The following is an 11,984-nucleotide window of genomic DNA, read 5'->3' on the forward strand; positions in this document are numbered from 1 at the left end:
ATTTTTGTTTACATATGTGGAGCTTGCTTATGAGCAGCATGTGCTGGTTTCAGGAAGTCGTGCTCATCTAGCTCTCCTCGGCAACATATTCTCATGTTCAGGGTCATCCACTCTAAGTACGAACACGGCGCAGCGTGGTAGCGCACTGCGGAGCGCCAGCGCACACGGCGCACCCACGCATCGAAGCTAAGTGGCGCAAGCGCACAGGGGCTTGGAGGTGGGGCTTCGTGTCGTCTGCTAAAGTGCATGAGTGCGCTGTGCTTTAGGAGACAACAGACGGCGCTTTACCAGACGACACGAAGCCCCGCCTCCGAGCCCGCGTGTGCCTGCGTCGCTTAGCTTCGATGCGCGGCCGTGCCTTGTGCGCTGGCGCTCCGCGGAGCGTGGCCACGCTGCGCCGTGTTCGTACTAAGAGTGGACGACCCTGTTCATTCTGGCCATGCATTGACAAGCCTCTGGTGCTTCTCAATGCCTCGATTGATGCTTGATGAACAGCTATTTTGGATATCTTTTTGTACCACATGGTATAGCGATGTGTGTTTGTTGTACAACATTTGCTTTGTGTGTGTTACCGTCCGTCGTTTTCACTTTCCCTGCTAAGGGTGTGCTTCTCCGGCCGACCTCCTTACCCTCCTCCTTGCATCGTTGCTCCTTTCTCTCTTTCTCGTGTCGTCCTGAATGTGCCCTTGTGGGCATGTGGAGTGTTGCCGGGAAACTAACGGTGGCCTCCTCTTTTTTTTTTTCTGTCTTTCTCCCCGACCTTCTGTAGGAAGAAACTCCGCAAGGGTTTTTTGAGGATCACGGACTCGGTTAGGGCACAACCGTGGGGCTCCGGCCTTCCGCCGATCGGCCGGGGCTTACGGGCAACTTCTAACAAAGAACGCTCTAATCTGTCCACCCCCTAAAGAAACCGTTGTGCATTCCACTCCAAGCAGTCTGTGTTCTCTTGCTGTCTTGCGCGAGTAATTTCTTTTATTTTTTATTTTGAGGTGAGGTGGGAGAACGGCAATGGTGTGCACACCAGTGGCTTGATCCATTTTTTTTTACATACTTTTTGCTCCCCCCTGCCTTCTTTTTAATGGATTTTTGAGTTTGATTGTGGGTCTGGTTATCACTTATCTGCTGTTGATACTATGATACCGATTGCTGCTGCTCAAGATTTGGTATTCTGTTGTGGCCCTGAAGAACCTCTTGATGTTCAGTGTCGGCAGTGCTTACTGGCTCGGCCATTCTCACAGGTGTCACCATATTTTGTGGCATAATGACAGCTGTGGATGTACGGCCGTGTGAACAACAGCAGGAAAATGGCATTGCACAGTGATGTGAGTGTTTTGCCATGTTGAGACCTATCTAATTTGGTAGTAGGTAGCTGTTTTGTTGTGCCAACAGCGCAGTGTAAGTGTGTTACAGGTTGTGTTTTATGTTATCAGAGTGTTTTCAAAAGAAGTAACTTTGATTGGTTAGGGCCGAGTTTATTGCTAAATGTTTTTCTGGCAGCTTTTTTAAAACGTCGTATGATTGGGGCTGCTCATAATACACAGTTCCCCTAATGACGGTGCAAAGATGTTCTTGTTTAGTGTGGTTGTGAGTATTCTGTGAGGCCAGGCATTATCTGCTCAAAACATATGGAACATTGACTTGGAGATCAGTGTGTAAGCTGATTAGCGCTAATGATGCCACATAATGGCATCATAAGTACACTGACTGAGGGTGGTCCACACAGCATGACAGTTGAGGCCTGCTGTCTGGAGCATAGCTTTCTGTGCAGACATGGATGAAGTACGATCGCATGCTTTGCATGGACTTTGAATGGCAGCCACATGTTTGAGCAGACTGTTTGTCAGGTGTTGTATAGATTAGAAGTGATTTTTTTCTTTTTTCTTTTTTTATGTGGCATTAATTTTTTTTGTTCATGTAAAATTTTGAATGGCAATTTCCCTGCAAGTTGGGACGTAGTTGTGCAGCTGTACTTGCCCTGTTGGAACTTGTTAACGAACCTGAAGATAGTGTCAGTGTCGCACCTAGTTTGTGAGTCATTGTGTTAAAGTTTTCTTAGGACGGTTTATGAGGCTTAGTTTCTGTGTAAGAAAGCTTATGACCAAGGCAAATTTCCATCCATTTGTAATGAAGCATAGTTTCTTCCTAAATGATTATTAGAGATTGTTGTGAATCAGAAAGGCGTTGAGTTGCTTTCAAGTGCTGGCTTTAAGAGTGGTTTTCTGGGTTTGGGGGTGTTACAGGGGATTTTGTGATGAATTTCTAGTTCCATTCATGCACTTAGGATTTCCTTACGCGACTTCCAAGTCATCCAAGTGTGTCTACAAAGCATTAGTGTGAAGGTGTCGTAGGCCACAAGTTGTACCTCAACGGTAGCTTGTCATTTTCAAACACTCCAAAGGTCGGTGTTCGAGAGTCATGTTTTACATGAAAGGTTTCGCTTCTCTTTTGCTCTTTCATTCATGACAAGTCAGAGCAACTCCTCTCCAAGGTTGTTTTCAAATGTCTAAAGCTCTAAGGCTTTTTGTTTCGTGAACATGGTTATTATTTTGGAACTGAGGCAGCCAATTTGGGCTTGCCAGTAGCCTGTAATCTTAGTGGCACATAACACAGTGATACGAGATCAGGGCCTGCAGGAACGGCTGCAAGCGAGAAATGCATGCAGCGAAAGTAACAAGCCATGACCAATGCATCTTAAAGGTGATAAAAGGAACCAATGCTAGCTTTGCAGCAAGGCATTCTTCATTTCTAGGTATTACCAATAGTTTTGATGAAGCTATAGTCTGGGCTGCCTCTTTTTTGGAGTTCAGTGCACTGAACAAGCTGCTGGAATTCGGAGTAGGGGAAGCATGCATGCACTACAATCAGGTCTGGTGCTCGGGTTAACGCTGGTACTTGAGATAACAGTATTACATCCATACGATGCAGCACTGATTGCAAGCACAGTTGATTGTTCACATGTCCTTATTGCTTACCCGGACATCTGTGTACATGAGATAAACATGTTTGGCAATCTTTCAGGTTGAATTAGCTCAGACTGAGGCATTCCTTGTTTTTCTTGAACGCTGGGGTAGCACTTTTATGAAATAGTAGGTTAATTTGAGAGGGAAGTGCATTTTCTGGCTTTTACGTTGTGTCTGTGCAAGTGTGCACGTTGTGAATTGCTGTGTTCTTTGACTTTTTTCTTTTTGATCTTCAGTGATGTCCTGCACATTTTACTTGTTACCTTTGACTGGTTGCTGAATTTTTTAAAAGTGCTGCATAGTGAGTTTTGTCAGTTTGAGAGGAGCTTTACAAGATTCCTGCTTGTCATGAATCAGCCCGAAATGTTGGGTATGCTTTTTTTTTTTTTTTCTGATTGAGGGAAAGGCGAGGAAGCGTTGCCATTTGTGATATCTTCAAGCCCTAGGTACTACTTTATGGGGTTCATATAACTGTGATCTCATCATTTTAAGAGCAAAACAAAAGTACTTCTTTCTTTGGTAGCGTTGCCATCAGATGTGTTGCTGGTTTCTTGGCATGAAGCTCGGCACGAAGAGCTATAGGGGTGACTCCTTATTGAGTTTTGTGCTTGTCTTGAAATGAAGTCAGATGACACGCAAAGAAGTCAGATGCTTGACAGGTGACTGCACATTCACCTTTCTGTACATTTGCGAGTGCACTGTTATAGCACCGCTATATCATGTTCCTTTTTTTTGTGCTTGCACAAGCAGCTTTTATTGAGCTGAACCGCCTTTTACTGTGGGTGCAGTTTAATTTACTTATACATGCCACTCTTTATTAGATGCAACTGGCTCTGTGTGCTTCACAATAAACTTTGAATTTCTTTATTGATTATTGAGACCCCCAGGGCTGAAGATATTATGACTCTGTTGCATCTGCTTTAGAGTAGAAGGGCAGCAAATTCTTCTCCGTGTTGAAAGCTGAACAAGTCCTCACAGATAACGAAATGTGCCCAAATGAATTGTTTGAGAAGTGATTTCCTTTTGTTGCTTATCAGAAAATTGAGACACCCCAAGCTTTTGCTTTATCTTTTTTTTTGTTTGTTGAGCAAGTTCTAGGCTGTGTACACACTAGAGTCATAACAAGGCACATTTGCCAGTGTTGCAAGAAATGTGTACGAGTTTTGAGTCACCCTCACAGAGTCTGATGTCACTGGTTAGATAAAATGTGATAGTTATGGCCATAGTGTAAACTTGCCTTAAAGCTGCATTTTTTATTTGCACTTTACAGCATGTGTAGTGGTCCTTTGCATATGCTTTTGTTTAGTGTACCAGAAATGAGCTGCAGTTATGTCTAGTGTGAGTGTGTGAACAGTCCTCAATTGATGTTAATTATCTGTCGTTGTTGTAACCGACTATTGCAGGTTGTTTTGACTACTTAATACTTTTTATCAGTGTGCAATAATGGCACTGGAGAGTACTGTTTATTTGAAGGAATGTGCAAACTTTTGTTTGCCATGTTCTGGGGCAGCTGAAATGTAATATGTTCCTAAACAGGTATCATGGCTGGTTTGGCATTCAAAGCAATTCATGCTGGACAAAAGAAAATGGTGTGCTTTGAATAGCGAGGTGTGTCAGTTCTACTGTGAACCCAGGAACTGATTATCATTAAATTTTTAAGGCACATAATGTGCTGATTAACATTTTTGTGGAAGCTTGCATGGCGTTTTTCCCAGTTAAAGCCTTTTCATTGCAGTGTTGCTTGTCCAAAGGGCATATGCCAAGCATCTTCTCATGGCGAGTCCTTTCTTGCCAACATGTTCGGTGTTTTACACCATGTGAGGTTTGTTAACCTGCTTAGCTTTGAAAGGCATTGGGTATAGGATGAGAAAAAGCATAGATGTCAAAGTAAATATTTCAATTGCTCTTCTGTGAGCGTTTCTGTCGAAACCAGCTTGTAACTGAGATATAGTGAACTGCATGGCCTGCCCTAGTGATGAAAGGAAAATGTAACTGACCAAGTGGGTTCATTTCTTTTCCTTGTTGCTGGAATTAGGCATGATGCTGACCATCTGGCCACTTGTATGCTAGTTATGGGCACACTGCTCCAGAAACAAAGGGAGCTGATTTGTTGTTGCTATAGAGCTTTCTGCCGCCAGATAAGTGAGCATACTGGTGTGCATTGTCTGGGAGATCAGTGACTACTTCCGTGCAGTGCCGAAAGCAGGCGTAAATAATCTGTTGAAAGGCAAGTTGTGCAGGTCACGTTGACACACTGCCTGTGGGAAGAATCGTGAGCAGACTGACTACCTGTTTCTGTGCTTTTTTTTCTTTGCCCATCGCATAACTGTTTGCTCAGCAGTGTCGCATGCCTTTCATCCCATGACTGGACTTCGTCCATGCTTTCCTTCAGGACTTCAGCTGTCTGTCCATTGAGGTCAACCTCGATAAGTCTTGAGTGGTTTGCTTGTGTGCTTTGTTGATACCTGCTGCTTATGATCTTTTTGTTTGAGTGCCAGTGTACTTGCTGCTCAGTGGTGAAAGCAGAGGTGATCTGTTGCTTGTGCGCCCCTGTTATTTTTCTTAAATGTATTTCAACGAATCGCTGTGTGACATTGATCAAAATTGGCATCTGCTACATGTTTATCAGGACGGCTGTGCTGTAAACGAAGCAGAATAAAGTGTACCTACAAATGTGCCACCTTCCTCTCAAGAGCCGTTAGCAACCCTGGTCCCATGTGCACGGAACACGTGCGTGACTATCATCATCACTAGTTTTCCTCAAGGTGCTGGAGTGTTCTGCAGGCATGCATGCTTGCGTAATTAATCTAGTCTGCAAGTTCACAAGGGAACACACATTGCTTGGATTGGGTGACACGTACATGGTTGATTGCTTCTTAGTGCTTATTTCACTGTAGAGTCCCTGCCGAGTCCGTAGGCTGTGAACTAGCTGGCCTTAGTTTGCCTTCTACCACCCTCATCCCAAACACTATACCCTTTCCCTATCACAATTTGTTGCTCATTTTCCCCCTTGTTTTCTTTTTTGCTGTGCCCTTGTGCTCCCTGTCGCCGAAGAAGCCGCAATTGTATTAGTATCACTAAAGTTTCATGTGACGTCACCAGCATTTTTTTTCGCAGGACGCTATGTGGCGCTCTGCAATTTCTGCGATGCGCACAGGCTGTGGACTGGCACTGGCTTTCATGCCAGCTCATGATAGGCCTGTGGCAAATGGAGAGGTATAGCAGACTGGGAGGCCTCCGTCCCGGTACGGCAAACGGCGCAGATTCAGCGCCGCTGTGCATGTGGTAAGATGTTTAATGTCGCTGTGCGCAGCGGTTTTGTAGTGCATATTGTGCACGCCGTACCGTTACAGAATTCCCAGTCTGCCATGCTATTCCTTGTGTTCCTCTTTCACTCAAATTGCGATGACATCTACTGTATCGTGCTGGGCAGCCCTACCCGTTCTCGGGACAAACTTCTATGGAGTTTGAATAGTGGTGTTTAGAACCATTACTTGTGGCAGCACGAACAGCAAAGACTGAATTGATCACACAGGTAGGGCTGAGCAGTATTGAAGATACATGTATATTAGGTACTATCTTACGAGACTCTTTGTGTATCTTGTATTTGTACCTTGATACACTCGTCAAGACGGGTATCAGTATCTGTAATTTTGATACATCAGTTGAGTCATCGTGCATCTCAAGATACAAGATGCACATGTCGCTAAACACTGGAAGGCGCCCAGAGTCATTAAAGGCTAGCAAATAACGGTAATTAAAAATTATTGTAAGTGATGGCAATTTTATGTGTGGTTATTCCACACATCAAGAGAAATAGAAACAATTCTCAACGCATGCCGTGCCAAAACCCCACTACGACTTTAATGACTGGAGCTCCCGGCCGCCTGTATTCATAAAACAGTGATGTGCTGTGCTAGTACGTTTAAAAACGACCAATAGGGGGTACTAAAACTAAAAGCAATATGTCATGTGCATGATCAATCAACTTTAAAAACGATGTATGGCAAGTTGTACTTTGTCCATCGCGAGCTTTGACTGATCTCGTATTATTACAAGTAAGAATAAATATAAAATTCTAATTTTTTGCTCACCAAGCTTTGTAGCAGTGGCGGGCATCACAATTTGTGTAATAATTGCCAATATATTGGGAAGTTTTAGAAATAGCGCACTCGAACCCCTGCTTACGTTCTTGAACTCCTTTGCGTTCCCAAACTTTGGGTGCGCAGAACCTAAAACTGCCTAATACACTTTACTAACGAATAACATATTACTCGTTGACATTTAATGCTATAGCGTTAAGGGCCCCGTATCGCAGAAAATCCGGTGTCGACGTCTGCGGCTGAGAAAATAATCCCGAGCCACCCCGACCACGCAGGCCCTTCGCTTGGCGCAGAGTTGTTAGTGAACTAATTGAATTTCTCAAAGTAAAATCCGCCAGAAAAATCGTAAAGTGTGACTTAACCACAACCTACAGACATGATGGCGTCGGATTGTAATTTGAATGTACAGGAAATGTTCATAATTCTGTTAGATGGAACTGAAACACAAACCCCTTTTTCCAGCATTTCTACCATACAACAGCGGCGCGCCCGGGTAGATTACTTGCAAAAACAGCATACGTACAGAAGGCGCTCGCCTCCTCGGCAGGTCAAACTGGGACTTAGTCTGTCTAATGCGTTTTGGACGCGTGCGCCTCGGGGCAACAGCAAGCAATTAATCAAATAAAAAAGGTCCTAGGGCCTGTAGGATTCGGGAGTCGTCGTCTCGGAGTCTGGCGTTCGAGTCGCTCTCTAGCCTACGCCGCCGGTGCGTCTCTAAGGGGTAGCTGGCCTATGTTACCGGGGCGTCACAAGGAGGCTAAGCGGGCCCACGCCGTCGTCCGAGCAGAGTTGACGAGGGTTGCTTCGTTCGTGAAGAGCCCGAGATCGAGAGGTAGGGTAAACAAAACAGGGGGTTTATTTACATGGGAGAGGCAAACTTATTTACAGAACAAGGGATCATCGTACTGGCCGGAGCACGGAGCGCAGTACGTTGTAGCATGTCAGCGCTACTGCATCTCAACTGACTACATCGTTCTGGGAGAGCACCATCGATGTAGTCGGCTCAGAGCAGAAGCGAGAGCACTCGCGGACAACTTTCTGTGGCAATGAAGGGAAAGCTACGGGCGCGTGGATGCTGCACATGTGTTACCGCGCCGAGTAGTCCGGCAGCGTTTGACAGTGCTTTTGGTTGCTCGCAACGGACGCTGAATCGACGCAGCTTTCACGTGCGACTGTTTCGCGTTTGCCCAGACGCGGAAGGGAAAAGCTGCAAAATAAGTAAACTTTTACGCTCAGTGGTGTGTTCTGTCTTATTTAGCTGTTGCTAATAAGCTGTTTATGTTTTCTCTTGCCCAGCCTAAACCAACGTGGATTAAAACGCGGGATTCTTTTCAGAAGCGCTCTCGCTCGTGCGCGCTTTGCCTATGTAGCTTTCCCTTCATTGCCACAGAATGTTGTCCGCGAGGCCAGGAAAACCTGCGGGCACGCCTTCCTCCAAACGGAGCATCGAAATATCGCCGAAGGTTCCTCCCTGAGGGCGAGGGTAACACATAATCTCTCCGATGCCTTTATTGCCCGAACACACTTGGAAAAGTAGCCTCGAACGCACACAACGGAGGGGGACGCTCGTAGACTGGAGGTGTCACGCTTGACCCTGTCTGGCGCGTCTTGGCTCCTATGATGGCCCAGCAATTAGCTGCTTCGTCTGTCGAACAGCTATGGCGGCTAGCAGCGACCATAACTAAACGGCGTAGAACGCACTTTCCCAAGAGTTTCTCGGGCCCAGCGTCAAGGTCGGCGACGAAGTGGCATCCAGCAACTGCATGGTGTCGCCGCTGGTCTTTCCTGTGAGACGTATTTTCAACTCCACGAGGCGATTCGTCGCAGGAAAGCAGGGGAGGTTGAAGGTCGCTGCCCCCGCTGGCCGTTCGTAATAGGCCTTCGCATTTTGATACAAGACGGCTTATATTGCCCCTGTAAAAATGTCTTCCCAGCAATGTATTTGTGTTTAGAAGTGAAGCAGACCTTAAGGGGATCGGTGTCTTCGTAAGCTGGCTTTCCCACGTGTGTTGCAGTGAAGCCTACTTATAAAGAAAGATGCGATGCGAACGGGGACCGATAACGCTATCGCGTTCCACTCTTTAAGGCGAAGCTTAAGCGTCCTCCAATTAAAAAAAAAAATATTTACTTTAGGGGACATTTATTTGCAGAATGCAGCACGACCTTGTACTAGATACTACGTAGCCCCACTTTTGTGAAGTAAGAACTGAAATTATGATCACCACAGTGCTGCAGCAGCAATTAATGCATGTCGCTACGGGTTCGAGTACTGCAGGCTTTGCGAACACATCTCCAGGCACTGCTAAGTCCCGGCCCAGGAGCCAGCCCCTAATGGAATTCGAGGCCTCAAAAGCAGGCGCTAAACCCGAGAAGCATTTCATCGCATTTCTTCACTGGCCGCGATAAGGCGCATGCAGCTGTGGCAGATATAGTGTGTACCATATTCTAGCACAGCCTTTGCAAGTGTCGCAGCGCGCCGCCTTGGTATTCGTAGTAACGCGATTAAAAAAAAAAAAAAAGGCTGTCAGCCCTTCCACTGGGGTGGAGATGGAAGACCAGCGAAGCTGTATATATGGTGGGAATTATGTATTTCCAATTATGACTGCTAAGATGTGATAGTGTAATTGGTTATTTGAACTATTAAAGAATGAGAAATATATATGATCCGGCGGTTTTCATTTATTTAGTGACCACAGGGACCATGGCCTTATGGTCGCTACGGTACACCGCCATAGGGTGTACGGCAAAGGTTGGCACGTTCTTCATAAACACGTCACCAACGCTGCGCGCTTTCGGTGCGAACGCGGGCAATACGCCGCCGCCGTCGACAACACTTGTGCGCGTTCGTGTGACCGCACGCAACCGCTGTCAAAACGCTGGCTAACTGACGGAACGGCTCAACGCCGTTGTCGACATTGTTAGTGGAGAGGCGGGCGAGAGCCCAGAGAGAGTCGGCGGCACAAGCCCCTCCATACACATTACACCGACTAGAGTGTACTAGAATACCATTGTCTAGTACACTCTACGCCGACCAAAAGCGGCGGTGGCACGTGGATGGAGGGGCTTTAGGCGGCAGAGGCCGGCAGGGCTGCGCGCATGCGCCGCAGTGGGGGAGCGGGCACGGACACGCATGGTCTAGGGCATAGATTTTCACACTATAGTGAGAAACTCTATGGTCTAGGGCACGGTTTAGAAGTATATTTCTAACACCGTGGTCTAGGGTGCCTCGATGTCCTCCTCGTCCACCGCGCCCCTTCCACTGGGAAGTCGCGTTTTCTCTCCGCCGTGCGTTCGCTCCCCGTGAAAGCGCACGTCCCTTGCCGTCGCGCGCTTTTACTCGCACATAAGTCTCGTTTGCTCTCCGCCGTGCGTTCGCTCTCCGTGAAAGCGCGCGTCCCTCGCCCTCGCGCGCTTTTACTCGCACATAAGTCGCGTTTGCTCTCCGCCGTGCGTTCGCTCTCCGTGAAAGCGCGCGTCCCTCGCCCTCGCGCGCTTTCGCTCGCACATACAGCATACGGCTAATGAGTTTGTTTTTTTCTATTGCCGGACGCGACCATCGAAGAGTGAGCCCTCAACTGCTTCGCTGTAATATGCTTGTTGGCAGACTATTCCGCGGCATCTGCAACGGATATGGTGAGCACGTCACAATCTGAAGTGATCTCTGGATACCGTGTGTGAGAACAATATGGCTGCCGCCGCGATTAACCAGCAGCGTGAGAGGCTCTAAAGGGTAACGCGGAGCGCGCTCTCGCGCATTACGTTGTTCTGTGACGCCAGTCGACTTTTACTATACTCTGCAGAGTCTGCACTACAGGTTGATTATTTTTAACCTATGGTCTTGGACATGGTAACTAACGGACTCATTTACCTCAGGATAAATGAATACTTCGACATGCTGACAAAACAGGAATAGTAGTTTCTGCGCTATTTTCACACGCTATGGATGAGCAATCGCCATAGGCAAATTTTCTCCGCGTTGTGAGACTCGATGCCCTCTCATCAAAAAAAAAGAAAGGAGTGCTGCAGTAACGCTAGTGTGGTTGCCGAATACGGGCGATCAGCGAGATCCGGAATTTTTTCGAGCCAATTTTCTCGAATTTTTTTCCCGAAGCTCCAAGCGCGGCTAATCATAATCGGCATGCTGTCTTCGCTGGAATATCACCTATTGTTTCTTCGTATGATGGGAACGAGGCAAGCAAGATGCGCGTTTTGCAAGACCACTATCAGCGGCACGCACTGCCCTGCTTCGAACAATTTTCACCTAAGGTTACGTGCACTTGGAACATTTGTGAGTATCATGCACGCCTTTGTCATTGAGGCGTCGTTATTGTGCATAATAAAAACATACTACTGCCAAAAGAAACCACAAAAACGCGAATGTATTGTTTGAAGTAAAAATTATTTGCTCCCCCCCCCCTCCACACACACACACACACACACACACACACACACACACACACACACACACACACACACACACACACACACACACCACACACACACACACACACACACACACACACACACACACACACACACAACACACACACACACACACACACACACACACACACACACACACACACACACACACACACACACACACACACACACACACACACACACACACACACACACACACACACACACACACACACACACACACACACACACACACACACACACACACACACACACACACACTTTTGGGTGTTTTCTTGCCGAGTAGGCAATTTAATTGGGCCACAGTGTATGTGCTATTGGGTTTGTGGCAGTGGTTGTATGACACTGGGCGAAGGGCAGGGAAGCGCAGTTCGAGGACGGCAGAAAATTACGTGGGGTGATGAAATTGAGAAATTTGCAGGTGCAAGTTGGAATCGGCTAGCGCAAGACAGGCGTAATTGGAGATTGCCGGGCGAGG

The 11,984-nt window shown here is 46.8% G+C and overlaps 1 protein-coding gene across 1 annotated transcript in view; it reads left to right on the forward strand.

Annotated features, from left to right (window-relative positions):
• The window catches only part of LOC119441704 (AP-1 complex subunit sigma-2), a 37,156-nt gene extending 31,519 nt beyond the window's left edge, over positions 1-5,637 (forward strand). Inside the window, exon 5 of the mRNA XM_037706298.2 lies at positions 770-5,637. Coding sequence (XP_037562226.1) covers positions 770-814 — 45 coding nt within the window. The 3' untranslated portion in view covers positions 815-5,637. The remainder of the gene's footprint in view (positions 1-769) is intronic.
• Positions 5,638-11,984: the final 6,347 nt, after the last annotated feature.

The sequence above is a fragment of the Dermacentor silvarum genome, chromosome 2 (genome assembly GCF_013339745.2).
Source record: "Dermacentor silvarum isolate Dsil-2018 chromosome 2, BIME_Dsil_1.4, whole genome shotgun sequence".
Lineage (NCBI taxonomy): Eukaryota > Metazoa > Arthropoda > Arachnida > Ixodida > Ixodidae > Dermacentor > Dermacentor silvarum.